Source organism: Penicillium citrinum (assembly GCF_028827155.1).
Source record: "Penicillium citrinum strain IBT 23319 chromosome Unknown utg000009l:1.0-4274883.0:1.0-4276374.0, whole genome shotgun sequence".
NCBI lineage: Eukaryota > Fungi > Ascomycota > Eurotiomycetes > Eurotiales > Aspergillaceae > Penicillium > Penicillium citrinum.
The window spans coordinates 4,218,758-4,245,556 of NW_026622694.1; the positions used below are offsets into that span (position 1 = coordinate 4,218,758).

The 26,799-nt window shown below is 48.9% G+C and overlaps 9 protein-coding genes across 9 annotated transcripts; 6 read left to right on the forward strand and 3 right to left on the reverse strand.

Moving 5' to 3' along the window:
- Positions 1 to 238: 238 nt before the first annotated feature.
- On the forward strand, positions 239 to 1,021 carry N7469_011057 (uncharacterized protein; the record flags this gene model as incomplete). The annotated part of the gene is made up of 2 exons (XM_056649962.1): positions 239 to 349; positions 440 to 1,021. 2 exons carry the CDS (start codon positions 239 to 241, stop codon positions 1,019 to 1,021), a joined length of 693 nt encoding a protein of 230 aa, XP_056497093.1.
- A 770-nt stretch (positions 1,022 to 1,791) lies between these two features.
- On the reverse strand, positions 1,792 to 4,463 carry N7469_011058 (cell differentiation and development protein Fsr1; the record flags this gene model as incomplete). Its single annotated transcript, XM_056649963.1, has 4 exons — positions 1,792 to 2,051; positions 2,113 to 3,951; positions 4,019 to 4,297; positions 4,358 to 4,463. The coding sequence occupies 4 exons, from the start codon at positions 4,461 to 4,463 to the stop codon at positions 1,792 to 1,794; spliced, it is 2,484 nt and encodes an 827-aa protein (XP_056497094.1).
- Positions 4,464 to 4,699: 236 nt separating this feature from the next.
- Positions 4,700 to 4,909, forward strand: N7469_011059 (uncharacterized protein; the record flags this gene model as incomplete). Its single annotated transcript, XM_056649964.1, has 1 exon — positions 4,700 to 4,909. One exon carries the CDS (start codon positions 4,700 to 4,702, stop codon positions 4,907 to 4,909), a length of 210 nt encoding a protein of 69 aa, XP_056497095.1.
- Positions 4,910 to 7,300: 2,391 nt separating this feature from the next.
- On the forward strand, positions 7,301 to 13,184 carry N7469_011060 (MYB DNA-binding domain protein; the record flags this gene model as incomplete). The annotated part of the gene is made up of 4 exons (XM_056649965.1): positions 7,301 to 8,477; positions 8,536 to 11,129; positions 11,192 to 12,579; positions 12,653 to 13,184. The coding sequence occupies 4 exons, from the start codon at positions 7,301 to 7,303 to the stop codon at positions 13,182 to 13,184; spliced, it is 5,691 nt and encodes a 1,896-aa protein (XP_056497096.1).
- A 311-nt stretch (positions 13,185 to 13,495) lies between these two features.
- Positions 13,496 to 15,278, reverse strand: N7469_011061 (cation diffusion facilitator family transporter; the record flags this gene model as incomplete). The annotated part of the gene is made up of 4 exons (XM_056649966.1): positions 13,496 to 13,896; positions 13,963 to 14,795; positions 14,856 to 14,906; positions 14,953 to 15,278. Coding segments are annotated over 4 exons (1,611 nt in total), but the record flags the coding sequence as incomplete, so codon positions are not given.
- Positions 15,279 to 17,054: 1,776 nt separating this feature from the next.
- N7469_011062 (uncharacterized protein) lies at positions 17,055 to 18,722 on the forward strand (the record flags this gene model as incomplete). Its single annotated transcript, XM_056649967.1, has 1 exon — positions 17,055 to 18,722. One exon carries the CDS (start codon positions 17,055 to 17,057, stop codon positions 18,720 to 18,722), a length of 1,668 nt encoding a protein of 555 aa, XP_056497098.1.
- Positions 18,723 to 19,443: 721 nt separating this feature from the next.
- On the forward strand, positions 19,444 to 21,211 carry N7469_011063 (cytochrome P450; the record flags this gene model as incomplete). The annotated part of the gene is made up of 4 exons (XM_056649968.1): positions 19,444 to 19,662; positions 19,734 to 20,367; positions 20,448 to 20,770; positions 20,837 to 21,211. 4 exons carry the CDS (start codon positions 19,444 to 19,446, stop codon positions 21,209 to 21,211), a joined length of 1,551 nt encoding a protein of 516 aa, XP_056497099.1.
- Positions 21,212 to 21,697: 486 nt separating this feature from the next.
- On the forward strand, positions 21,698 to 24,068 carry N7469_011064 (putative C6 transcription factor; the record flags this gene model as incomplete). The annotated part of the gene is made up of 5 exons (XM_056649969.1): positions 21,698 to 21,816; positions 21,877 to 21,999; positions 22,084 to 22,822; positions 22,880 to 23,270; positions 23,317 to 24,068. 5 exons carry the CDS (start codon positions 21,698 to 21,700, stop codon positions 24,066 to 24,068), a joined length of 2,124 nt encoding a protein of 707 aa, XP_056497100.1.
- Positions 24,069 to 25,415: 1,347 nt separating this feature from the next.
- Positions 25,416 to 26,329, reverse strand: N7469_011065 (DUF1445 domain protein; the record flags this gene model as incomplete). The annotated part of the gene is made up of 2 exons (XM_056649970.1): positions 25,416 to 25,559; positions 25,640 to 26,329. Coding segments are annotated over 2 exons (834 nt in total), but the record flags the coding sequence as incomplete, so codon positions are not given.
- Positions 26,330 to 26,799: the final 470 nt, after the last annotated feature.

The following is a 26,799-nucleotide window of genomic DNA, read 5'->3' on the forward strand; positions in this document are numbered from 1 at the left end:
TTTTTTTCTCGGCCAGCGGTGAGAAATGGCAGTATTATGTCATCCTAGGCGGTGTATAGTTAACCACGGTGCTTTAGTGCCTAATATTTCAGGCTGTCAATATCAAACCTCCACTTTGGACTTTCCCCGACGAAATCACCAGGCTATTTTATTGAGTTGCTGACTACAAATACCAAACTGTGATTGAACTGAGGTACTCAAAGCTGATTCTCACACTCTTTTACTGAACACTTCCGTCATGTCAGAACTCAGCTTTGCTAAATCCTTTCTCTCGACGCTGGATTCACGTCCTATCAAGCTCCGTGCAGACCATGTCTTTGATCCAGAGCAAGTTGGGCTGCGCGTGCCGGTAAGTCTTCTATATGCTCTGCTCAGATCTACAATTATATCACAATTGTACCAAAGCTTATCACTTACCAATGTTACTATATCAACTTAGTATACTCTCCCCCGCCTCCAAGCCCCGCACCCAGAGATGCCTAAGAAAGTAAAGAAGAGCCAGGCCCCGGGTTCTTCGAAGTCGATCAATATCCGTGTCAAATCTGCCCGTAACCCGGTGCTGGAGTTTACTGTGCCAAATGCTCCCCTTTCCACCACCACAATTCAGGATATCCGGGATGCTGTGCGTGGACGTGTAACTGATGCGCAGGGAAACCCTGTCGCGCTGGATAAGATCAAGGTCCTTTATCATCGCAAGCCTGTCAGTGGGACATCGAAGACAGTGGCCGAAATTCTGGCTGATGAACCGGATATGCTGGCGGGAGGCAAGGAGGTCGAGTTCGGCGTTATGATCCTCGGAGGCGCCAAGGCTGTCGAAGCTGCTGAATCGCAGCCAACATACGAAGAGGCTCGGGATGCATCTCCACCAAAGGCAGCAGTAGGACCGAGCGGTATCGAGTTATTGAAGACAGACACTTTTTGGAATGATCTTCAAGGCTATCTGCAACAGCGATTAAAGGACGCAGAGGAGGCAGAGAGGTTAAAGACACTGTTCAAGGATGCCTGGGCCTCATCCCAGTGAGAGACGAAAATGGAGACACCTGCATTAATTTTCGATGTACGTTTGATAAGCAATCTTTGAATAGCCAGATACAATACCCATTTGGCAGCATGGCATACATTCACGCTACGCTCGTGTACAGTACTACATTATGAATCAGGCCGTAAGGTATGGATATGGATTTCAAATGTTATACACATAGACCCGCCTAAAGGTATGACTTGCAAGGAATAGCCCCGATGAAACCAGAAAGGGGATACAGAAAACTTCAAGGCTCCTAATGGCAGGCTGGAATATATTGTTTCATTCCCAATGGAGAAAAGGACATCCCCACTGAGTGTCAATAGCCATGCATCAGTAGATCAAAGCAAGGAAGGCTAGTTCAAGGAACAAGGCCGAATCGCAGGGACACCAAGTATGCAAAAAAGCGGTAGGGACAAACAGCATATCGCAGAGAGAAAGATGATCAGAAATGTACGCCAGGGAATCATTGTGAAGACGGCATATTATCGGCGTCAGGATCAAAAGTACACATGTAGAAGAAGTAGAAATGAACCACGTAGAAGGAAATACCATATGCCAAGGCAGCTGGGTGAGACACCATTGCAAATGCTCGAAAGAAAATGGTCCGGCCAATCGCTCATCCGGTTCACGGAATCATATCACGCCTAGGAGACCGAGGAAATACACAACGTGGGTTTAGACAGGTAGACGGGGACGTGACAATAGACAGAAGAAGAAATGGTTAGAAGAAACAACAATCATACAAGGGCTACCATCTCGTCATCCAATCATCGGGAAAAGACCTTGACCACACCGTCTCCGCCGCCACTGACGACCAAGCGTCCGTCACGGCTCCAGACGACGGCGCAGACACCTTCTCCGCGCATCAAGCGATGGCTTGTTAGTTCCTGGGTACAGCTGCGCTTCTCCAGGTTCCAGAATCGAAGACTGGCATCATGGCCTGCAGAGACAAGCTCGCGGCCATCCGGAGACAGAGACAAAGCCGCAATCGCAGCGGGATGGGCCAGCATCGTGTACGTACATTGACCTGTCGACAATACATTAGTTATCCCGTCAGTTGGAAAAGGAGATACTTTGAGAGTACATACCACTGTTGGCATCGAAGAATCGTATGTATCGGTCCTCGTAGCCACTGATAATTACGCCCTCCACGCTACTAGAGCCAGTAGCCCCGTGGACAACCTCCTCTTCGGCCATGGTTCGGTTAGGGTCCAGATTGGCAGATCCATCGAAGCCGATGGTTGTGGCAACCACTGAATTTACCCCAGTTGATGGTGTCCCATTGTATGTTTCAAGGCTAGCCATACCCACAATCTCCTCACCAGTTCGAGTATCATAGACGAGAATAGATGCATCAGTGTAGGAGACCACAAAGTTGACGCCGGCAAGGGAAAGCGGGCTGATACATGTCGGAGATGGAGCGTCTGTTCGCATTATGTGATGAACGAGTGTGTAGTTGAATGGTGTACTAGTAGCGACACTTGGCTGGGGGGAGGACGGGAAGTTGGACCCAGATGATATCGAGTTCGCACGTCGGCTACCACCTTGGCGACGAGATCCTCCCTGGGGGGAGGAGACAAGGGGTGGTGGTGTGACTGCCCAGATGAGAATACGACCATCAGCAGCACCAGAAGCCAGCAGGATGCGATCCTGTCCGCCATAGTGACTGCAGGAATCCCCATATACTGAGCCGGCAGTCCCTGGAAGCACACAGAGGGCCCAAACGGCATCGGTATGTCCATCCAAGGTAGCCTTGGGGTCGACTCGACCGCGTTCCCATACTCGTACACTAGCATCCTGGCCACCGGAAAATACCCACCCATCACCTGAAGCACGACCGCCATTTGAAATGTTTTGAGATGGCGAGCACGCGGCTAATGATGTGACTGCACCAACGTGACCACGGTGGGTAAAGTAACTAACGATGTCCAGGTCATTGCTCGAGCTGGGACCTTGGGATCCAAATGTACCGTATGTTGCTGGAATAATCCAACGTTTGATTGTCCCATCGTCACTGCAAGTACAGATTTCGGGTTCTGATGGGCTGCCACCGCCAGTAAAGATGACCGAGCGGATAACATCAAGATGCCCACGAAGAGCAAAGCGAACCTTGAAGTTGGAATCTTGTTGATTGACCCCAGCAGCGAGATCTCGTGAATCGATAGCTCCGTCACTCTTGCGTCGTGAGCTGGAGCTCTTTCGACGGTGGGAAAGAGAGCCACCGCGTGAAGGAGATTTAGAATGAACGAAGTTGGCATTAGGGAAGGCATCGGTGTCCGGACGGTGAGGTGGTATAGGCTCGCTTATTGCTTCCTTTTCATTTGGCTCGTCAAAATTCCAACCGTCCATGTCTTCACCTCCTTCATCTGTAGGCCTTTGGGGCTGCACGTCTTCCTTTACTACCACTTGTGGGCCTTGGGCGTCAAGAGGCGGTTGCTGGCCCATTGGACTCTCATCCACCAGACCCTGTCCATAAACTCGATTGCAGTTTTCAGCTGTAGTTACGGGGACTTGTTGCGATTCAATCGGTCGTCGCTCTAGTGATTCACGGGGAATCGATGTGGCTGCAGGCCCAAATTGATTTGACATCCGACCGTTCTCTGCATATTGACCGCTTGACGGCTGGTGGTTTGGAATGGCTGCTTCACGCACCAATCGTTGGTTTGTCTTCTGGAGCTGTTGTTGGATGTATGCCTCCTCTATGTTTTGCTGAGGGAGTTGCTGGTTCCCATAAAGGAGATCGGGATCACCGAGATCTGGAATAGGGTGAGACGTAGGGATAACATGATAAGCAACCTCCTGCGCGCATCTCGACAGGTAGACTCGTGATTTTTCTCGCTCATCTTCTTGTCGGAGATCATTTGGGATGGCATTCTCAGGGTTGTCCAGATTCGCATTTGTGTCTGAGGACGGGAAGGGCCGCTGGGCTGATGCGAGGAAATTCAAAGTTAATCAATCAACCTCACTTGCTCGACACGAAGGAAAATGACATACCTTTCAAAAAGCTGATGCTCTCACGCGCGATCTCCTTGGGGTCTTGGGCATCATCGAGTTTCTCATTATTGGCGAGCTTCTTCGACCTTTCACGCTCCTTTCTCAGGGCTCCCTCCATCAGTCTAACATGCTTGCCCAGCGATTCATGCAACCGCTTGCTTGTTCGCAACTCTCCTTCCAGTCGGCCAATGCGAGACTTCATCTCCGCGCGCTCGATCTCCCAGGCGTTGCGATCGCGTTCATGCCGGTGCCATTCCGTTTGAAGGAATCGCATCACACCTGGGGTTTGATACGGTTATTCAACCAAGGTCACAAATGGGACGCCGGGTTTATGCTTACCTTGGAGCGTGTATTCTGTGCCCTGCGGGTGTCCGCCATTCGAAGTGTCACCCATTGAGCCTGGCATGCCGCCCAGACCAGACATGGCCGGTGATTGCCACGCCATCAGCACAGCCAAAATTATGAGAGCGGGGTGCTGACGAGAGGGTGGTTGACGTGGTCAAGCGCGGTATTTTCCGAGAGCACTGGGAGCTCCTGGTTCTCCTGATCTCCCGTCGAGTCCGCAGCTGGTAAGCAAAGTCCAAAGCCCCAAGGGGCTACAACGAGTGGAGACCCCCGTTCCACGCCGTATCAACCGGTGAGATAATAAGGAACCGGACGATATCCGGGGACAGAAGGGCAATGATATGTCCTGCAGGGATATTCGAGGCGTACGTTCGTTTGTTATGGGCGAGTTTGGGTGGCTTTTTCGGGTGGGAAGCCCTCGTGATGATTGACCGCCTGCTCTATTGGGTGGTTGGCCGGAAGACACGATGGGAAGATATGGAACAAGGCGAGGGAATGCCAGCAGGAGATGAGTTAGGAATAGGAGGAGGATGGGAGAAGATTTGATGTCCGTGTAGCAATTCGATAGGGGGGGAGTAGATCTAGCATAGACAATGGCAAAAGTCGCAAGTTAATCGAGGATACTAACTAGGTCCGTGCAGCCCTATCCCCAGAAATTCGTGAAGTCGGCGAGACACCTCATGAAGAGGAGTGTCTTCCTCAAAAGGACACGGTGCTTATTTTCTTCATGGGGTAGAAAGAAAAGGAAAATAAAAAGGCAAAAAAGATAGTGCAATCCCCCGAGCCGGAATCGAGCCGGCGACCTTTCGGTTATATGTTTCCATTACAGCCGAACGCCATATCCAACTAGACCATCGGGGGTTAACTTGCGAAGAATATGGGCCAGTAAAGTAATATGTGAGTAAAACCGCGTTCAAAGCCTTAATGCAGAGATGATCTTTCAGAATTTGGTTCATTACCTATAGTTTTTGTACCTACAAAGACTATATAATATGATATCGCTACACTACTCTTTCAGATATATAGCCGTGGAATTCTCATGAAATTTTCATGACACCGAAAATTTCCAGGTTTTGTCCAAGGTTATTATGGTATTACATACTACTACTACTACTAGTCGTACCTTAGGCTCACGGCTGTCGATCCCAGCGGGAATGTATAACTCATTATTAAATACCCCGAATGCACTACTTGCGCTCTTAATCACTCATAAACCCACTCATACATAGCAGAACAACACAGAACACGAGCCGATCGAAGCCAACCATGCTCGCCAATACTACTCCTACGTAGGAGTAGGTAATACTACCACTAACCAGTAGTTAGTCAGTGTTAGTTACCAGTAACTGGTGTAGTGCCCATTTCACTAGTAACTAACCAGTATCACCGATCTTCCCACAGCCCGAGATCTGTCATATATCAAGCTTATACCACCGCTGCAGCGAATATATACTGTTTGGAATTGTGATATATAGATTGGGGTACTCGGTGACTGTGTCTATATTCTAGCCAAGCTGAGATGGGACCGAGGACTTGAGATATAAATCAGGGACTGAATTCTTTCTCATGGATTGCCGGGAGGGAACGCGCGCCACCACTGATACGAATAAATAACAACCAATGACAATAAAAACAGACACTGAGTCCTCTTGTTCCATAAGGATGTATTGCACAGCAGCAATGGCCGGGCAAAAAGCAAAGGAGGAACAGATCCTACTAGCTTAGAGGTACCTATTGCCAGGCATATGTTCTTTCGATCATCTTTCGTAAGACTGTCTTTGCCTCACCTGGGGAAATAAACCGAAAACAAATACCGAGGTCCATACTGAATAGAGCTGGCCGTGGTTTTACTTTGAAGAGACTGGAATATGCGCTAGCAGTCCAGCGTAAGCCCTGTCGCTCTGCGACGCAGAGACTCACATGTTCTCGAATCGGAGCTGAGATGTACTGCATCGATCAAAAATCATAGATACCGAAGTCTATGTGTATTCTATGGAGCACCAGATATTGTTTGGTTGATATAGATTGATTGACTCAACCTTTTGAGCGAGTACTCCGACTGTAGATGGAAAAGATAAAATGTATCTAAATCAACACATTTGGGATTATATTGCCAAAATACGACCGACAAATCGCAAGTTAACCCCCGATGGTCTAGTTGGATATGGCGTTCGGCTGTAATGGAAACATATAACCGAAAGGTCGCCGGCTCGATTCCGGCTCGGGGGATTGCACTTTCTTTTTTTTTTCTTTTTTTTTCTTTTCTTTTTTGTTACTTCATTTTATTCTTTCTCCGCAGTGCCTGGTCTCCCCTTTCCTTTATTAAACTCATGATACAGTGTGTCCTAATCGAGCTACCCCTGGCCGCCATAATGCAAAGTACGGGTAGCTGCTAGATTCCTGCGGGATATCGGAGAATTTCAGATGCATGGAGTCTGAACCACAGCCGATGTAGTGTACTGTTTGATGTAGTACCATAGAGTCTTATATTTATATATCCTCGTGGTTGGTGACTTCTACATATGCAGCACATCAAATGCATAGTAAGTAACTAGTCCATGCTCCAGACCGCGCACGGCCCCGTGACATTTTTGCCTGAGGCCACCTCGAAACCCTTCAACATCGGCAGATTCTCTTCTTCTTCATCTTTGCTCTTCCCGTATCCTCACGCGTGTTCATATATGCACAAACTTACGCAAAACCTTTAACTTGCTCTACTCTATAAACCACTGTCACTCGATCCTTGATTGTACTGCTTCATTATCTCCCGCCAACCTCCTTTCTGCACTGACACGCTCCCCCGGGCTGTGGCCCGTGCGAACCATCACGTGCAGTTGTCCTCGTTCGTTCCAGATGGATTCCTCTGCCGTTAATATAAACCCTTTCCGTTCTTTCACTAACTGCTGGTTCCAGGTCATCTCGTAGCATGACCTGGTAATGGCATCCCGATTTCCTCCATCATCCGGGTTTAACTCCCGTGATCGCTCCCCTCAACGATTTGGCGATCGTCGTCCACCAGGCCCCCGGGGCCTTGACGATGGTAATTCTTCATTTGGAAGAGAACCCCCTCGCGGTCCCCGTGCCTTAGTTGATTCGCCTCGAGGAGGTCCATATGGTGGTGGCCGGGGCCGGGGCTATGGGCGAGGCGACTTTCGAGACCGGGATCGTGACCTTCGAGATCGAGATCGAGACCGTGACTTTCGAGATAATCGCGATGGCCCTCCATTCCGTCGAGATATGGACCGCGACTGGAATCGCCGGGACCGGGATTTTGACCCTAGAGACAATCGGGGTGGCTTTGGCCGTGGTCGCTCTCGATCACCCACTCGCGACTTTCGCGACATCAGAGAACCACCCGGCCGAGATTTCGATTTAGTGCGCATGCGACGTAATTCTCGTGACAGTCTTCTATCGGCATCGTCTGGAGGTCCAGATGGCCCGCCACCAAGCATCAGTCATCGCGGTGGGGGTTCAATGCGTGGACGTGGACGCGGCGACTGGGAAGGTGGCCGAGGTAGAGGTCGCCCTCTTCTCCATGATGATCGTGAATTGTTCCGACGACGGAGCCGTTCCCGCGATACATGGCGAGATCGTGGACGAGATCGGATTTCTGACCGGATACCCGACCGATTGCCTGACCGGATACCTGATCGATTGCCTGATAGACTGCCTGAGCGACTTCCTGAGCGACTGCCTGATCGCGAGCGAGATCGAGATGGAGACCGGGACCGCCCCCCTGTTGTTGTTGACCGCCCAATGGATCGAGACCGCGATCGAGAAATCCGCGATCGGGACCGCGAACGTGAGATTGACCGACGAGAGCGATTCGATCGACGAGGTGACTGGGACACTCGACGCCCCGATCGCGATGATCGAGACAGACCACTGGAACCTTGGAAAAGAACAGATCGTCCTCCGAGCCGAACAGACAATCATGGCTCTGTTGGACCAACATCATCACTTCCTCAATCCATACCCCCTGGACCTCCCGCTGCTGGTCCAGACCGTCCGTCCGATCAATCACCATTGGACCAAAACCGCAAAGGATCTATACTATCTGGCCCACCTGCCCCTGACACTCGACGCGACAGCGAGCGTTCCGAAACCATATCTCGTCCGGAGCCCCCCCAAAGAGCCCACTTCTGTTCCTCAACACTCGCCTCCCCCGTCAGCCCCTCAAGTCCCTGCATTTGGATTCGTATCTGCTCCCATTCCAGCTGTCCCGACACCTAAAGGGCCTCCCGAAGGACGCACTGGAAGCGATGCCTCGATACAGGCAGAGAAAGATCGCACAGATGCGCCCCCAGTGCAACCGCCAACTGGCCCGAAGGCAGATCGAAGAGGGTCGGCTCATCAAATAGACTCGGCCCGTCCTCATGAAGAGCCCATTCGAAATGCCCGAGCATCTACGCACGTATCTGACCGATCACCACCGACTGCCCCCGCTGCAATGGCCAAACGAGACTCGATTTCTGGACCAACTGATCCTATAGGCCCGGGCAAATCCAGCTCTATTACGTCTTCACCGACCCTGTCACGACTACCTCAACCAGCCCCTCTGACTTCGTCGAAAGAGCCATCGACTTCCCCACGGATGTCGACCTCCAATATCCCCACAGCCCCACGAGCATACCATCAGCGACAAGCTCCCTCGCCACGGGGACTGAACAAAGGCAACAAACCATGGGTTCGGCGTAGCTTCAGTCGCGGGCCGTCCGTCCCACTTGCGCCGCCGAAGAAGGAGAGCGAGGAGCGTGAGACCGTTCACCCAGCTGAAGACGAAAAACCACACCAAGAAGAACGTATTGCATCACCAGAGCCCGTGAGCCAGAAAGGAAGTGATAAGGCTGTTACTGAGCCGGTGAAACTTACTTCTCCCATATCGCCTTCTATGAGATTGCCAATCCGAAGCAGCCCTCCGCCTGTGCCGACTGTCGAAGAAGGGCCCGTGAGCGAGCCAGAGAAGCTAGAGAAAGGAAATACTGCTCCTATCCCTGACTTTCAATCGACTGATGAGGAGGAAGAGAATGCAGTCTTTGACCAGGAATACCTAGAGGAACGGAAGAGGATCTTCGAAAAGGACATGCAAGCTCTTCGAGCGGAACTGCCCCCTTCGCCATTGGAAGACCCAACAATCATCTCTCTTCTGCTTCGAATCCAGCTTCTTGGCAAGATTGCACAGGAAGAAATACCGGAACAGCTATCTGAACCTCTTCCTTCAGTCGAAGATGAAGAACCCACAGCAAAATCGCCAGTACAAGTCAACGAGCGAGCCGTTTCATTTGCTCCAATGAAAGAGCCTGAACCAGTCCCTCAAACATTTGTTCCCTCCGTCGTATCGCGCGACGAAGTCACTATCGATAGTCTTCCCTTCCTGAACTCTGGCCCACCAACTCCCATCTCGGATCTAGAGGTTACTCATGAGAATGTCGCCCATCAAGAGCTTTTCAAGGAGACTTTCCGCAAGGAGCTCTCCAGACAGCAGAAACAGATCGCAAAGAAGAATGCGGCCCTGAGAGAGGAATATATGTCATACTATAAACCCTGGCGATTAGATATATGGCAGATGGATCGCAAAAAGAACAAAAAGCCGATGACGCCGGGTCCGGCATCGCCGCCGGCACTGAGTCTCCCGACCACCCCGGCTCCCATCCCAGAAGGTCGCGAAGGTCGACGGTACAAGGGGAACAGTGAATTGGATTTCCTCAATGCCCTCAAGGCTTCCGAAATCTCCGCCCAAGAGGAACTGGAACGCCGGCGGACCAAAATGGCCACTGCACGACCTGACCTGTCACGAGAAGCTATTATTCCGGACATGCTAGAACCTCGAGAAAAAAAGGCACGTATCTATAAAGATGTCAACAATACAATTGATGTTGACCATGCCATGGACGTCTTCGGATTCTTGCCGCCGCCAAATGATTTCACCAAGGAGGAGCATGTCATTTTCACGGATGCCTTCATGGCTCATCCCAAACGATGGGGCAAAATCGCCGAATCTCTCCCAGGCAGAGACTACCGTCAATGCATCGTCCACTACTATCTCACAAAAGAAGAGATCAAATACAAGGCAAAGCTAAATAAGCGTTGGAGTCGCCGCGGCCGAGGAAAAGCCAAGTCTACTCGACCCAAATCCAACGCTCTCATCGCTGATCTTGGTGTGGTTAAACCGGATCTTGATGGCGAAGATGAAACACCTCAGATAACCGAAACCGGAAGACCTCGGCGTGCTGCAGCACCTACTTTTGGGGACTCAAATGACACCGAAAGCACTGCTCCTCCTCGCCGAGGCCAGACTGGCAAGGATGGTGAGCCCGTGGAAAGGACCACTACTAGCCGGCGTGGTGGTCGAGGAGGAGCTCGTACGCAAAGACGCACGAAGACTGGTCAACAAGATCCTAAGGCTCAAGGTGCTCCACCAGGAAACCCTCCTCTTGTGGCTCTGTCGAATCCAGAATCGGGTATAGATACGCCCACGGAGATTGCTCCACCTATAGGTCGAGAAGCCATTGAAAAAGATAGTATGCCTCTTAACTCTCGTGCCAGACCAGGCCGCGGAAGAGCAAAAGAGGGCATGTATGTATTTGAATCCACCGAGACTGAGCCTGTCATGGCGCCCAAACAGGCAGAGACTGGTTATGGCTCTTTACAACCGACCAGTTACTGGTCTGTGCCTGAGCAGCGTGATTTTCCTCGATTGCTGGCCCATTTTGGTCGTGACTTTGAAGGGATTTCTAATTTCATGAAAACCAAGACTACAGTTATGGTGAGCCTTTATTCGTCCCTCGTTATATCGGACTCATTCTCTAACAAGAAACAACAAAACAGGTAAAAAATTACTATCAGCGCCGTCTGGATTCGGGCCAAAAAGACTTCGAGGAAATCCTGGTGACTGCAGAAGACAAGAAGGCTCGAGGAGAGGCTACTGGTCCCCTCCCTGTGCCCAGTGTAGCACCGAAGCGGCGTTATGAAGCAACACCATCGGCCATCGTTCCTCGTCCACTCGCACCTCACGGTGAGCTCATCGCCGAGACGGATGAGACACGGTTCCCCAAGGGTAAACCTCTCGCGATGTCTCCCCAGCCAGTATCGCTCCATGGTCGTCTACCGGAGAACGAGCGCAGTTCAAGCCGCTATCCGACACTCGCACAAGCATCTGCTGCAACCGCTGTACCACCGGTGGCAGCTCCTCTTGGCGATGACGCTTCTCGCGCTCTTCGAGCTCAGACAGGACCATCCTCTCGCATGTCGGGTCCAAGAATGGGATTTTTCTCCGAAGACCGGAGGGATTCAACACTTTTGCCGAATTCATCTGCACGGGCCCATGATATCTCTCACCATGGCTCTGGTGCACCATTGCCTACGGACTTAGCTCGGATGGACTCTATGGCCCAACCTGGCTATATGTCTACGCAGACTTCTTCACTATTGCCCTCAACCCATTCTCGCCAACCCAGTTTGACGCAGCCGCCCGGATCGCCTACTCAGCTAACCAGGCCTGAACTCGAAATCGCCTCGACGCATCGCGATCCTTTTGGCCAGAGACAATTTTATCCCCTCCCTGGTCAATCAATGGGCATGCCACACTCTCCCCGGCCCGTTTTATCTCCTGTTAAAGATATCTCGCGCGCGAGTGTGACCCCTGCTCCAGAGGCTCCTCGTCAAGTCCCGGCAAAGCGCTCAAATATCATGAGCATTCTCAATGACGAGCCTGAAGACCCTCAGCCCCGAAAGCGCTTTGCTAGCGAAGCTCCTTCTGCCCCAGTACCGAGCTCAGTTCCTGCGTCTAGAACTGTTTACCCGCAATCTGGTTCTTCTCGCCCCGAAGAAGTTACCAAGCCGGCTGGCTATGGTCAACATGGGCAATATCCGACTCCATCGCGCAGCTATGGGGAATATCCTAGTTACGGTATTGCTTCCGGCGGACCTGCGACGCCGGCTAACAATGACTGGATGGCACGGTTCGACCCTCGAGCGCAACAGGCGGGCCCACCTGCGCAAAGCCAGCCGCCACCGCAACCGAGTGGTCGATCGGCCGCGGCCTCAACTCCTCAAGGGTCTTATGCACACTTTGGCTCAACCTCGTCTCAACCAGCTAGCTCTCTAAATTCCCTCCCCGTCCATTCTCCCGCTCCGACACCGCCACCTGCTACTTCGCAGAGGCCATCTTACCCGAATGTCTTTGGACAGCAAGCTGCAGGTCAACCAACAACGGCGTCTTCATCTCGTGATATCCCCCCCTCAGCCTTCATCTTATCGAACCGCCTCGCCTCCGCCGCGTGCAAGTAGTGTTGCGTTTGGTTCCCGACAGGAGGTCGTCACTCCAGCTCAATCTTCCCCTGGCGTTTTTGGTATTCCTCGTCAAACAGGCTCGCAATCGTATGGTATCGTCGGACCTTCTACTCCATCTGCACCTCAGACACACGCCCAAAGCTACCAGCAACATGTCCAAACCCTGGTGAATGGATCTCATCGATCTACTCCAGTTAGCATGTCAGGTGGTCCTCCGCAATATGGACACAATACTCCACCTCCACAAACCTCCGCGGGTAGATCGATGCCATCGCTGACTACTCTTGGTCGCTCCTATACTCCGCCTTCCTCATTGCATCCCTCCGTAGGTGGTAGTGGTAGTGGAATGGGCTATGCGCCACCACCATCTTCATCTTCGGCGGGAATTCCACCCCTTCAAAGGCCACCTGGATCAGGCTCGCTGGGCGAAGCTGCCACCACGCCAACTCATCACCGTGTTTATAGTCAGGGTTCAACACCAGGTGGGCTGCCAGGGTCATTGCATCCGCCATCCCAGCCACCGCGTTAAGTCAAGCCCTTGGTTATTGAAACCACAAGCCCTTCCTTCTTTTTGCCAGGAACGTACGATTTCATTTTGACGAGTTTCAGGCGGAACGGTTTTTCCTACTTCTATCGCGAACTGTTGTCTGTGATTTGGTATTGGTGCCGATCCAGACCTTTATCCCTATTCCTTCCTATATGTACTATTAACTGAATGACTTGATGCATGCCACGTTAACTTTATTTTTTTCGCTTTTTGTTATCTGTACACAAAATATTACATAGTCGATGAACTTTTTGCTAGAAACCGTTGAGTCCGTCTTAGACTAATTTATTTTTTTATCGATCTAATTGATTCATATGACTGGGAAGATTCCACGGGTCATAATCAAGATGGACAAAAGCCCGATCGACAGTCGGCACACTCTCAAGTATATACTGCAAGCTTTCGCCGACATCATGAGCATCTCGCAAGCTCGTCTTTTCATCGACGACAAGATCGACCTCAACGTTGAGTTTGTCACCAGCATAGTAGGCTTTGAGGTCTTGAATCTTTTGTATGACCCGGGAAAAGCGCATTGTCATATAGAGCAAGATGTTATGATCATCGGCCGAAGCCGCTGCCCCGGTCAGTCGTCTGATATACTCGTTGGCTGTTGATCCCCAGTTCCACATTATGTATATGGAGAGGACGAGACCACCCAGAGGGTCAAGGTACCAGAGACGGGCAAAGGAGCCAACTGCGATAGATTAATATTGTTAGTCTGAGAGAGGGGAGAAAGAGCGGACCATATAGAAGAACTTACTCAGAGGGAAGATGATGCTGAACGTGTTGAAGACAACGTCAGTCATGGCATCCTGGGCAAGGACCTGTACGCCGGGACTTGGGATGAGGCGACACCAGAGCCAGCACATGAGCTTTACGATCACTGTCCCGGCCATAAGAGTGATTGATGGAATGGACAATTCTACAAGAGTGTGATCCCCGCTGGTTAATCGATTGATGGAGGTTAAGCCAACCTGGAAGAAGGACGTGACCATAATGACCGAAAAGATCAACACACTGAGAGGTTCTAGGCGCCGTCGGGAGATTGGAAAACGGTTTCGGTCTTGCCGGCGGATCATAATAGTCGTTATCCAGATGATGACGGTACTGAGGAAATCAAGGACTCCGTCGACTAGACCGGCTAGCATGGACATGGAGCTTGTCAGGACAATGATGGCTACCTTGGAAGCCAGGAGCAAGACATTCGCGACGAAGTTGATCCGGATAGCCAGGTTGATCAAATGCTCCTCTTTCTCGGGGGACATTTTCCCGTGGGAGGGCTCACAGTCCGGCATGGAATGATAGGTGGATTCTTCATCGTCTGGTGAAGGATTGAGCAAAGGTGCAGTCTCATCGGGGATTCGGTAGAGATTATGTGGGGTGCGTTTGATACGAGCAGCCTTGGAACTGTTGCTGTTGAGAGACACTTCTTGATTTATCCCTCGGTCTAACGAGTCGATATCGTTTGGAGCGTGAGAGTGACCACAACCATCATAATCGTCGATGAGATTGTGTGGGAGGGACGAGTCTAGAAGGCGATCGATATAGAGGTACTGGGCAATGATAGCATTGTTCCTTTCATAGTATTTGCGTCTTTATCTCTTTGTTAGTTTATGTTGAATGCTTGCATCATCCCTGGGCTGCAATACATACATTGAGGCAGGGAGCGTCTTGAGAGTATCTGGAGCTCGGTAATAGCGTTGCCTAAAAATCGAGACGTGCATATATGTCAGTCAATGCAAGGGCCAACCACAGTTTCTGTCGTGTCGCTGACGGCTGCTTGAGGGTGGTGCATACGTACCATTCGTAGCGAGGATTGCTGTGACCAATAAGTTGAGATCCACGACGTAGAAATTTGGGCGATGGATCTTGATTCAATTCCTGCAATGCCGCACTGGAGCTTCGACTAGGGAGAAAGTTGAGAAAGCGTTGGCCACGCGTTGAGAGAATCTCGCGCTCAGGCTCGAGACTGGGGCGACGCGGTCGCAGCCTGGGGGGAGTCTGGAGAAGTTGGCGGAGAAGACAGTGGAAGAAATGGATGTGACATGGCGTTCTCAGCAGCAACCGGCAATGGCTCGCTACTTTTGCAGTGGATGTTCATACAACAATGGAACCAAATTCGAAGTCGTCTCAGGGCGAGAAATGTGAAAGGACAGAGCTAACGGAGTGAAGTGGGGGGAGTGGAGATGGGGCGGATCGGTGCGACGAATTAGACATGGTGAAACATGAACAATGCATGTTGATAATGGTGATGGCGAGAAAGTAGTATCAAGTGATTTTCATGTGGAGAGGAGTGAAGTAGAAAAGGAGGAAGAGAGAAGGAGTTCCTGTTAAGACACGTGATCTTTTACTATTATGTTTGTAATGAAGAGGTGCACCACTAAGTTTATATTGTATAATATATATATATCTATATCCTGAGAACATTCAAATATACTCAAAACTTCGTCTTAATAGAATGTAAATTCAAAATAGAGACAATATTGAATCGTGTAACTATAAGCTTCCTAGGGGCGATTAAACCCCAGGCAAGAAATACACATAGTAACTTCAGGGCTACTAGTCCATATGACCGATATTTCACCAGAATTAGAGACACAGAATCCTCTTAAAAATGGCAGTCTATCCGAATACTAAGTCGTCGAGAGACGATACACCATTGAAAACCGCCCAGAAGTAACAGCAATTCCCAAGTCACTGTAATTGTGATATCACCTGTCCGATCTCATGTGGTTACGTACAGTATATAGTTACCAACTATTGTACGTATACGAGTTCGAGCGCAGGCAACGCAACTTCAAGCAGATCGCTCGCATGAACAAGGATGATTACTTGATTATAGCAGACAATGATGGATGCCTAGAAGATCGTCCAAACCATCCAAAGAAATCCATTGCCATGACTGCGCCCAGGTTGCTTGAGAGACGGGCCGCATGCAGAGAAGCAACCGATTTCTCTCTTAAGAAATTTGAAGCCTGAGCTTTGTCGATCATCCTGTACAGTTCACTGCAGGAAAAAGTATCTTAACAGGTTTTTTTTTCTTGAAAAGAGTCTGAGATCTGACATCACGACTGGCTCAAAGCAAGCCAACTGCCATTAAACGCTCGGTTTGCTTCTTTGAGGAATCCGACAACCGCCGTTTCCCCGGATTTGGACAGACTAAACGCGGGAGCCAATCAGAACCGGCGGATCGTCGATGAATGACGGATGCGGGGGCGCCATGGCTAAAGATCGTGTTTTCATCGTCCGAAAACAGCATATCCCTTGATCGCCTCGGTGAATAGCTACATAGAAAGAAAGGAAGAAAAATAGAAGATTATACGGAATGGAAAGGGATTGGAAAAGCAGTGACATGCAAGGAAGAACATAAGGGGTAGAAGGGTCCTTATGTTAAAAAAAGAAATCCGAAGATTGAGGCATGTTTGTTCCGATTGGCCGGTTCGGTAGCTCACGCGAGATTCAGATGATGCGAACGAGCACTTTTCCCAGGGGACCAAAGCTTACGTAGACGGTGAATTAATGAATGATTGTGTGTGTGTGGGTGGGAATGTCACGGTTCAAGCGACCCCAGCCTTGACCACTGTGCCCAGGTGATTGAAGATTTTTCCAGGGTATATATCGTTTCTTCGCCAGGATTGTACAACCCGAGGTTTTCTTTTCTCACGAATAATTAAATTTCAGCCTTTGAGATTTCTTTCAAGGATTTTATATCTTTCTTCCAAGCAATATTTCCTGCGAAACGTGGAGAAATAGTTCTCCACCCTAATCGATTTCCCCTGATCTTCTTGTCTCCACCCCGAATCTGCGCTTTCTGATAATAACCTGGCGTGAATTGCCACACCCACGTGGATAATGGCGGGAGATGCGCCTTCCCAAATCCTTGAAAAAGAGGAAAAGAAGGATTATATTCGCAGTCCAGCAATTAGTCCGACTCGAAGGCCAGCCGACTCCCATGCTGAGAATGTTGCGGACCCTGACCCAGATAGTGCTGCCTCGGGCAATTCAGTTCCTGGAGAAAAGGTCCGACCAGATGGGAAAAGGGAGTTGACCGAGGATGATTGCTGGGACGTACTGGGGTTTAGCTTCCCCTGGTACAAGCGATGGACGATTCTTACTGTTATCTTTACCGTTCAAATGTCTATGAATTTCAACAGCAGTGTATATCCAAACGCTGTGACTCCATTATCGGAGCATTTTGGAATTAGTGAACAGGCTGCACGAGTGGGCCAAATGATTTTCTTGGTCGCCTACGCCTTTGGCTGTGAGCTTTGGGCTCCGTGGAGTGAAGAATTTGGGCGATGGCCCATCATGCAACTCAGTCTGTTCTTTGTCAATATCTGGCAAATTCCATGTGCTTTAGCCCCTAACTTTGGGACTATCGTGGTGTGCCGAGCTCTTGGAGGTCTTAGCTCTGCAGGAGGCTCGGTGACTCTTGGAATGACGGCCGATATGTGGGAGCCCGATGATCAAGGTTTTGCCGTTGCATATGTCGTGTTATCATCCGTGGGTGGAACTACAATTGGCCCTATATTTGGTGGAATGATACAACAATGGCTCGACTGGCGTTGGAACTTCTGGATTCAATTGATATTTGGTGGAGTGACTCAGTTGATGCACTTTTTCTTGGTAACGGAAACACGAACAACGATCTTAATCGACAAGGAGGCAAAACGGCGCCGAAAATCCGGCGAAGATCCTAATATCTACGGACCGAATGAGCTTAAAAAGCCACGCTTGAGTGCTAAAGAGGTTCTCTCGATTTGGCGTCGGCCTTTTGAGATGTTCCTACGCGAGCCAATTGTGCTCTGCCTTTCGTTGCTCTCGGGGTTTTCCGATGCCCTGATATTCACATGTATCGAATCATTCAATTTGGTGTTCAAAAAATGGGGCTTTAATGCACTTCGAATTGGTCTTTGTTTCATTGCTATTGTGGTCGGCTATTTGGTTGCCTATATCATCTTTCTTCCCGATATTCGTCGTCAACGAGTGGTACGGAGAAAACAAGGCACTGCATCTCGTGTGGCTGAGCGAAGACTCTTACTTTTACTTTTCATCGCTCCTCTCGAAACAATTGGCCTCTTCGGATTTGCTTGGACAAGCTATGGACCCGAGTGGAATCATTGGATTGTGCCTCTGGTATTCGTTTTCCTGATTGCGATCGCCAACTATGGAATCTATATGGCCACCATTGATTACATGGTTGCTTCCTATGGGCCATATTCTGCATCAGCAACAGGTGGCAATGGATTCGCACGAGACTTCTTAGCAGGTATCTCGGCCATGTATGCAACCCCGATGTACAGCAATATCGGAGGCAAACTCCATTTACAATGGGCTAGCACGATCTTAGGCTGCCTGGCCATTTTTGTCACTATTCCAATCTATATATTTTACTGGAAGGGACCGCAAATTCGCGCCGCCAGTAAATTTGCCCAAACCCTCGAGGCCGATCGTCTTCGCGGAGTGGAGCGTCGGGCTAGTCGAGTCAGTGCCCATCAGCTTGGGGCCGAGTCTGGTTGATTACCATCCATGGTAATATGGATTATTGCAACTTCTAAATTCATCCATGAATTTAGTAATGGATTACTTAGTCTGCATATGTTGCCTGTAATGTAATCCGGTGTTTGGGCTTTGTACAACTCTTTATACTAGTATATAACTATCATCAGTCATAATGTGCTGGAAAACTTGAAGATATTATATTGATGTCTGTCCGGTGTATCAACTACTACATAGTATATAGTAATTTGATTTTATGATATCCTATGCTTCTTTTTATTAATTCACATCAAGTGTTCATTCTAATACTACTAAATTACCTCTCACATTAATCGCGGAGATGACTGCAATTCTCCCGCTGTGTTATAGAAGTCTCCCCAGTTCACGGGAATGATTCCGCATTTGTATCAATGATGATCCACTCAGATCCACTCATCGTTTTGTATGACGAGGCTCGCACATTTTAACTTAAACCCTTCAACCGATCGTCCGTGTCAAATTGTAGCGGTGGGCGGGATTGTCATTCCGCTATTCTCCACCTGATTGATGCCAGCCAATGTTAATTGGCGTGAATGAAAGCTTCTCGCGCATGTTGAACACCCCCCCCAAACACCAATGATGTTGATCCTCGCTACTGTCGGTTACTACCCCTCAGTGCGCGTACGCTTGTTTCAAGATTTTATAAATACCTCGTAGGACTTCTTTTCTTTCATCTGGACTTTTCAGACGGAACTAGACCACCATGACTGTTCAAACACTCGCCATCGCCGTGGTGACGGTCGTATACTTTATTATTAAGTATCTCAATAGGACTGATATTCCAAAGATCAAGGGACTACCGGAGATCCCCGGCGTGCCTCTATTTGGAAATCTGCTACAACTTGGAGATCAACATGCGACCGTCGCTGGGAAATGGGCCAAGAAATTTGGCCCTGTCTTCCAGGTGCGCATGGGGAATAAGGTATGACAATCAGCAGAAAGGAGGAGCAGCACTCATACGATGATCGAAGAACAAAACTAATTATTCGGTAGCGGATTGTCTTTGCCAACAGCTTCGATTCCGTGCGCCAACTCTGGATCAAAGACCAGTCAGCCCTAATTTCCCGCCCAACCTTCCACACTTTTCATAGTGTCGTTTCCAGCTCGCAAGGATTTACTATCGGTACTTCGCCATGGGATGAGTCTTGCAAACGCCGCAGAAAGGCCGCAGCGACAGCGTTGAACCGTCCGGCTGTGCAATCTTATATGCCCATCATTGACCTTGAGGCCAATTCGAGTATCAAGGAACTATACCGCGACAGCAAGAATGGCACCGTTGATGTTAATCCTACTGCCTATTTCCAGCGATTTGCGCTCAACACCAGTTTGACTTTAAATTATGGTTTTCGCATTGAAGGGAATGTGGATGACAAGCTGCTAAAGGAAATTGTCGATGTCGAGCGCGGAGTGTCCAACTTCCGGAGCACATCAAACAACTGGCAAGACTATATTCCACTGCTACGCATCTTTCCCAAAATGAACAATGAGGCACAAGAATTCCGAGCTCGACGTGACACGTATCTTACCTTTCTCCTTAACATGTTGAAGGATCGTATCGCCAAGGGTACAGATAAGCCATGTATCACCGGGAACATTCTAAAGGACCCGGAGGCAAAATTGAATGATGGTGAGTTTGACCATGCTTGTCAATCGAGAAAGAGAAGAGTAAAACCTCCAGGTGTGACAGTGACTAACAATTCACAACAGCCGAGGTGAAATCTATCTGTCTGACTATGGTCTCCGCGGGTCTGGACACGGTCCCCGGAAATCTGATCATGGGAATCGCATATCTTGCATCTGATGAGGGCCAGAGAATCCAGAAAAAAGCTTATGAGGAAATTATGAAAGTCTACCCGGATGGCGATGCCTGGGAAAAATGCCTAGTCGAAGAGAAAGTTCCTTATGTTACAGCCTTGGTTAAGGAGGTCTTGCGATTCTGGACGGTCATTCCTATCTGTTTGCCCCGAGAGAGCACAAAAGATATTGTGTGGAACGGAACGACAATCCCAGCCGGCACAACCTTTTTCATGGTAAGCTAGCTGTCTTCTCTCTCCCAAATCGTATTTCTGAATAGAATTTCGCTGACTCCATGGAAGAATGCTTGGGCAGCCGACTATGACGAAGACCACTTCAAGCAGGCCCACCAGTTCATTCCCGAGCGCTATCTTGAACTCGGCGAAGCGTCTGGTACTCCCCATTATGGATATGGAGCTGGATCTCGTATGTGTGCTGGATCTCACCTTGCTAACCGGGAATTGTTCACGGCATTTGTTCGTCTGATCACTGCATTCCACATGCACCCAGCAAAGCAAGTCAGTGATCGCCCGGTACTCAATGCCATTGACTGCAATGCCATTCCAACCGCTCTTACAACCGAGCCAAAGCCTTTCAAGGTTGGCTTCACCGCACGCGATCCGAAGAAATTGGAGCAATGGATTGCCGAGAGTGATGAGCGTACAAAAGATCTCTGATTGACATAACGATTTCTCTTTTATTTTTTCCCCTTCTCGGTCTTGCTGGAAATTTGCATTGAGATGCAGCTTTTCTATTAGCTTCTCTCTTTATCCCTCTCTTTTGAGTTAGTTCGTGCTTCTGTATATAATCGCAGCGAAAGAGTGGTACAATCGGAGTGTAGCATGAATTCCAAAACTACGGTGTATCAAAAAAGGGGTGGGAGAGAAAGTAGAGAGACAATGAACATAGACAGCACATAGAATACAAAGTATCATCCACTAAAAATAATAATTGGACATATCTCCCCGCAAAATATAAAATTGAAGTATAAAATTGGTGCCTCAAAAAAGAGGAAAATCCGCCAAGCTCCCGGGGAAAACGCCACTGCGGGGGATTCCGCGTTTTCAACTTTCCTTCTGCTTCTTGTTGTGACTCTTTTCTCTCTTAATTCCCACATCCCCCCCCTTTACTCTAAGCCCAGATTGATTAAGCAACACGACATAATGGACCTTCTGCAGACTACTGCAGACCCTGAGTGGGACAAGGTCAATGCAATAGATGATGTACAGGATGAGTGTGAGCGTCCGCGGAAAAAACGCCGCAAGTATATTGCAAGAGCTTGGTTAGCGCATGCTCCTGGTTGCCTCAGCATATGGGGTTTTGACTGATAATATCTAAATAGTAATGAATGCAAACGTCGAAAGATTAAATGCAACGGACAAGTTCCATGTCAACGTTGTGGTCGGCAGCACCTTGAATGTGTTTACGTGGAGAATGTCCAACGCGACAGCCTCGGTGAGCCAGAGTAAGTCTGTCAAGTATTAGAGTTGTTTGGAAGGCCAAAAGCGAGAAGAAAAGAAGGAAAGAACCGAGCTAACCATATGCATAGGCACTTTGAGCGACTGTTTGATCAAATGAGATCAATGCAGGACCAGATTGCCAACCTGTCTGCCGCTGTCCGGTCCATCGCGCACAGCGAAAACTCACCTTCTGGCGGTACACGCTCGAGCATTGTTGGGCCTGGCCCAACAACTTCATATGGCCTTTCGTCTACGCAGCGAGGACCTCGGCGGGTTTCGGCAATTCGAGATACTCCCTTCCAAGGCCCGACAACATCTGCATTTAGCTTTGATTTGGCCAAGTCAAGTTTGCAAAGTCGAGGTATTGTAGAGGATAATGAAGAGGCGGGTGACGAGGTTGATTTGGCACAGGAGCCGTCACCCCTGGCATCGCCATTAGCTCCTAACCGAAACCTGGAGCTTCGTCAGGCAGTTGATCCATTATGGGCATTGCCCAAGACCGAAGCATTACGGCTTTGTCGAGTCTATGAGGAAGAAATGGGGATTATGTACCCAGTCCTTGAGCTTTCAGAGCTTTTGGACCAGGTACACCTACTCTATGGCCTGATGGACCGGACATTGGATTCACATGTACAGCCAGATGGTGTGAATTCTCTAGACACGGAAGACATATACATTCTTCGTCTGGTTTTTGCTTGTGCGTTGACCGCGGAGGCGAGTGGGCGTAGCGAACAGGCAATTTCGCTGTTTGACAGCGTGCGCGAGGTGCAGGATAATTGTGTCTGGGGCCCACCGGAAATTAAAAGCATTATATTCCTTACGCTTGTGGTTTGTGGAATGCCTCATTTACCTAGCGGTTCAAACCTTGCTGACGTGACTATTTAGGCAATATTTTACTTCCAGATGGACGAAGAGACGCTCGCATGGCGAACTATAGGTATTGTAGAACGCATGTGTTTGGAAAAAGGTCTTCATCGGCGAGAAACATTGAACCAACCTGCCATTCTAGCAGCGGGGAAAGATCGCATTCTGCGACTATTTTGGTCTATTTATATTCTTGATATGCGCTGGAGCTTTGGAACTGGTATGCCCTTTGCCTTGGAGGATAGCGACATTGATCCTTGGCTACCGGAGCCCGAAGAGAAAACACCGTATCTCCGGGTGATGATTCGCTATAGCCGTATGGCTGCAAAAGTGTGGAAGTTCATCTCAGCTTTCAATAATACCAATGAGATTAAAAAGGACGAGATGAATTATTTGGACTGGCAAGTCCTGCGTTGGGCGCGCACAATTCCGGAATTACTGCGCCTGGAACATCCCAGTACCCCCCGAGTCCGATGCTGCCCGAGAAGGTCCTCGAAGCTTGCGACGCCTTCGAGCTCTACTATATCTACGAGCAAATCAGCTGCGAATGCTCATTCATCGCCCTGTCCTACATACAGCCGGCCATATTGCCCGATACCCGGGAGAAGCTGAGACAGTCGTGGACATTGCAAAAGATACCATCCGCTTTATCACTCGACTGAATGAGACCTCAGATATTTATCAGCTGCAGCAGGTCGCATTCAATTGGTTTTTGGTTTCTGCATTAGCTGTTTTGTTTCTTGCCGTTGCACAGGCTCCAACCCAATTTAGTAACTCGTGCAAAGAAGAGTTTTACTGGGCATTGGAACTTGTGAAGGGATTTTCCACCAAATCATATATATCGCGGCGACTGTGGCGCTCAATTCGAAGCCTTCGCAAGCTTGGTCCTGAGCTAGGTCTTGGAGTACAGAAAATGCGACCCCGGAGTCGAGCAGGGGCTGAGGAGGATTCCCAATGCATGTTCAACGCACAAGGAGTCCCTATCCCCGAAGCAGACTCTAGCAATTATAGCCAAACACCCTTGGATGGAGCACAAATGACCCAGGAGTTGATGGAATGGTTTGAAGCAGTGGGTAACTTGGAGGACCAGATCATGGGAGTTGGTACAGGCCCAGTGGTTGATGACGGATCCTGGCAGCAGATGCCCAATGGTGGCTTCATGTTCGACTATGGAGCGGGTTTATCCAGCGTTATGAAGGACTGTTTCTAGTGACGGTCGAATAACAGCAGCGATTGGACATGTCGTGATCAATTTTCAAGAGTGGAAGAAGTCTAATATCTCTAAATTAGTATGTTGCAGCCTTGCCGTATTTTGTGGCCATAACTTGGATGCAATATATTTCCTTGGCTTTATTCGTAGCGACGATTTGATTAAGAGTTAATATACCAAACACATCACACATCATCAATCAACATTTCGGAATATCTCTCAAAATAGATTGATTTTACGTCCCGTGATTTGTTCGCATCTTCGTCTCGCTAGCTAGCAAATATTTCTTCCTTTGCTCCTCATTTCTGACACAAGAGGGATTGGCACATCTCTGGAATGGCCTGCCATACTCCGCTTTACAGGCCTGCAAAAAAAGACTTGTAGCATTCAAAGGTTTCAAATCTGGTGCAAGACAAACGGTGACATTCCCAAACTTGAGGAGTATGGCGTTCAAGATCAAACGGCCCATATGTCCGTTTCCATCGAGGAAAGAGTGAAAATTGAAAAATATGTGGCAACACTGTTTTGGCACAGTCTTCACATTATGCAAAGTTCGAAAAAGTCTGCTGGAGCAATTGTCTGATAATCAAAGCCTGTCGTGTAGATGTTCGTAAAAAAGTCTTCTGAGTATTTCAGAAAAGGTTGTCGGAAGACCCAGCTGACTAGGCGACAGGATGATGTGAAAGGATAGATTCAAGTATAGAGAAATTACTCTTCAGACTGGGGCAGCTCCATCGCCTCAGGAAGGTGGGAAGTAGAATATCTCAAGAAAGTACTATCTTGTTCAATAACATAAGGAAGATCAATCCTACAATACAACACTTGGCGCAACAGCAAACAGCTGAAGGCGTGATGGAGAGAGGTTCTACCCAGGAAAAGAGATGCATCTTTTTCTCTATACCCATTCAACTTATTGTTGTGGTAAAATTTGGAATGGAGGATTGGATTGGATTGGATTAGATTCTGATCCCTATATTCCGAAATATACTGGAGAATGTACGGAAAAAGTCTGATGGATTATGTTTTGAATAGCCAAGGGCCTCTAACTTGCTGATATCTAAATGGGATAATCATATCAGATCTAAAACAAGTCACAAGCAAGGGAGAGAGGCTGAAGGAACTAGGTACTAATATATTCAATCTAATGAGTATCATAATATGATTTAAATCATCGAATTTTAAATCAAAGACTGGCCTCCAATATTTCGCAGTACAACCCAGGAAGTTATTACAGGAGACCACTAGCTCGCGAATATAAATGGCATGTAAGACAATCTACCATTCCATCCATACACGATAAGTCATTGTTCGTTTCTAATGCCATAGCTTAAGTTCTATCTACATACTAGTGCTACTACCTGGCCGTAGTCGTTGCAAGTCATCCACCGTCCAGTCAGTTATTAGCATATGCCCCGGTTCATGCGCAAAGACTAAACCTCCTATCTGTGCGCCAGCAGATTCAACTGCAATCTGTGGTGTTACTCCACAAGCCTACAGAAGACGATCAGTGACTGCACCCAGAAGGAAAGGACTGGCCAATCGTAGTATGTGCACGAAAAAAATAAACCTACCCAGAAGACTGGAACTTCTCCCTCCTCAAAGACTTGCGGCTCGCCAAAGTCAGGCTGATCAATATCTGTGATACCTAATCTCTTTGCGCCGTCCCACCCCCATGCTACTGGCTCTCCATGTGTTGAGAGATATGGCCGAGTGACGTCTCGCACACGGTCAATCTGGGAAGGGTGATAGGGCCGCATGGAAACAATGCAGTGGCCACCTGTAAAGATCCCAGCAGGGAGAAGAGGAATAGTTGACCGGTACATGGCAACAATGGTATTGGTCTTTTGATGCCGTGGTGGTAGACCCGCAGCTGTCAATGCATCCTCAAAGGAGAACGAGCAACCGATCAAAAACCCAACATGATCTGAAGTCCACAAATCCTTGAGATCCTGCCGAGACTCGCGATATTTCCCCTTCTCATAAACTCGGTATTTTGGAAAGTCGGTTCGCATATCAAAATCGGGAGATTGAATACATCCTTTTGGCTGGACGGCATGAGGATCTCCAGGGACCGAAGTCTTCCCCAACAATGGGCAAGATACCGGGTTACGCAGGCAAAGGTCGTGGAAGTCAGCGGCATATTTAACAGGCAGAATGAGTAGATTCGCCTGCAGATATCCGGGTGCAACTCCCGCAGTGTTGGTGAGACGATTTTGGCGACATAACACTCGAGCCTCTTGTGAGGCAATTGTACTGCCCATAATTAAGATGTGGATGGGTATCTCTCTCTCACGTACATAGTAGACTACAGAAAAGCAACTCTATCACTATGAATAGAGTTCAATTCCCTCGGTTATCATTGTCTCCCCATCTTTTCTTGTCTGGTTTATCTCCTGGTTTCGGGTTCCACTTGCCGATGGTCTGGGGAAGGTTTGGGGGGGGGGACTTCTCCGCACTTTTACGCTTCCATTTGTGGGAACAAAGCCAATGAGAAGACATCTTGGGCCGCGGAGGAGACATTTCCTGCCTTATTCAGGAGGGATCCGCATATTCAAGTGGAGTTAAAGAAAGGGAGAAGTGGCAAACCAGACTGATTGTTGGTGGTTGAGTTGTTCTTATCTCATTCCATCGTTTGTCGTCGGGCCGATTCGGCGGAGTCACTCCGAACTTATCGCTGCTTCAACCCTGAAACAAAGCTGCACTATCTTATATCTGCAAAAGGAAAAAAAAG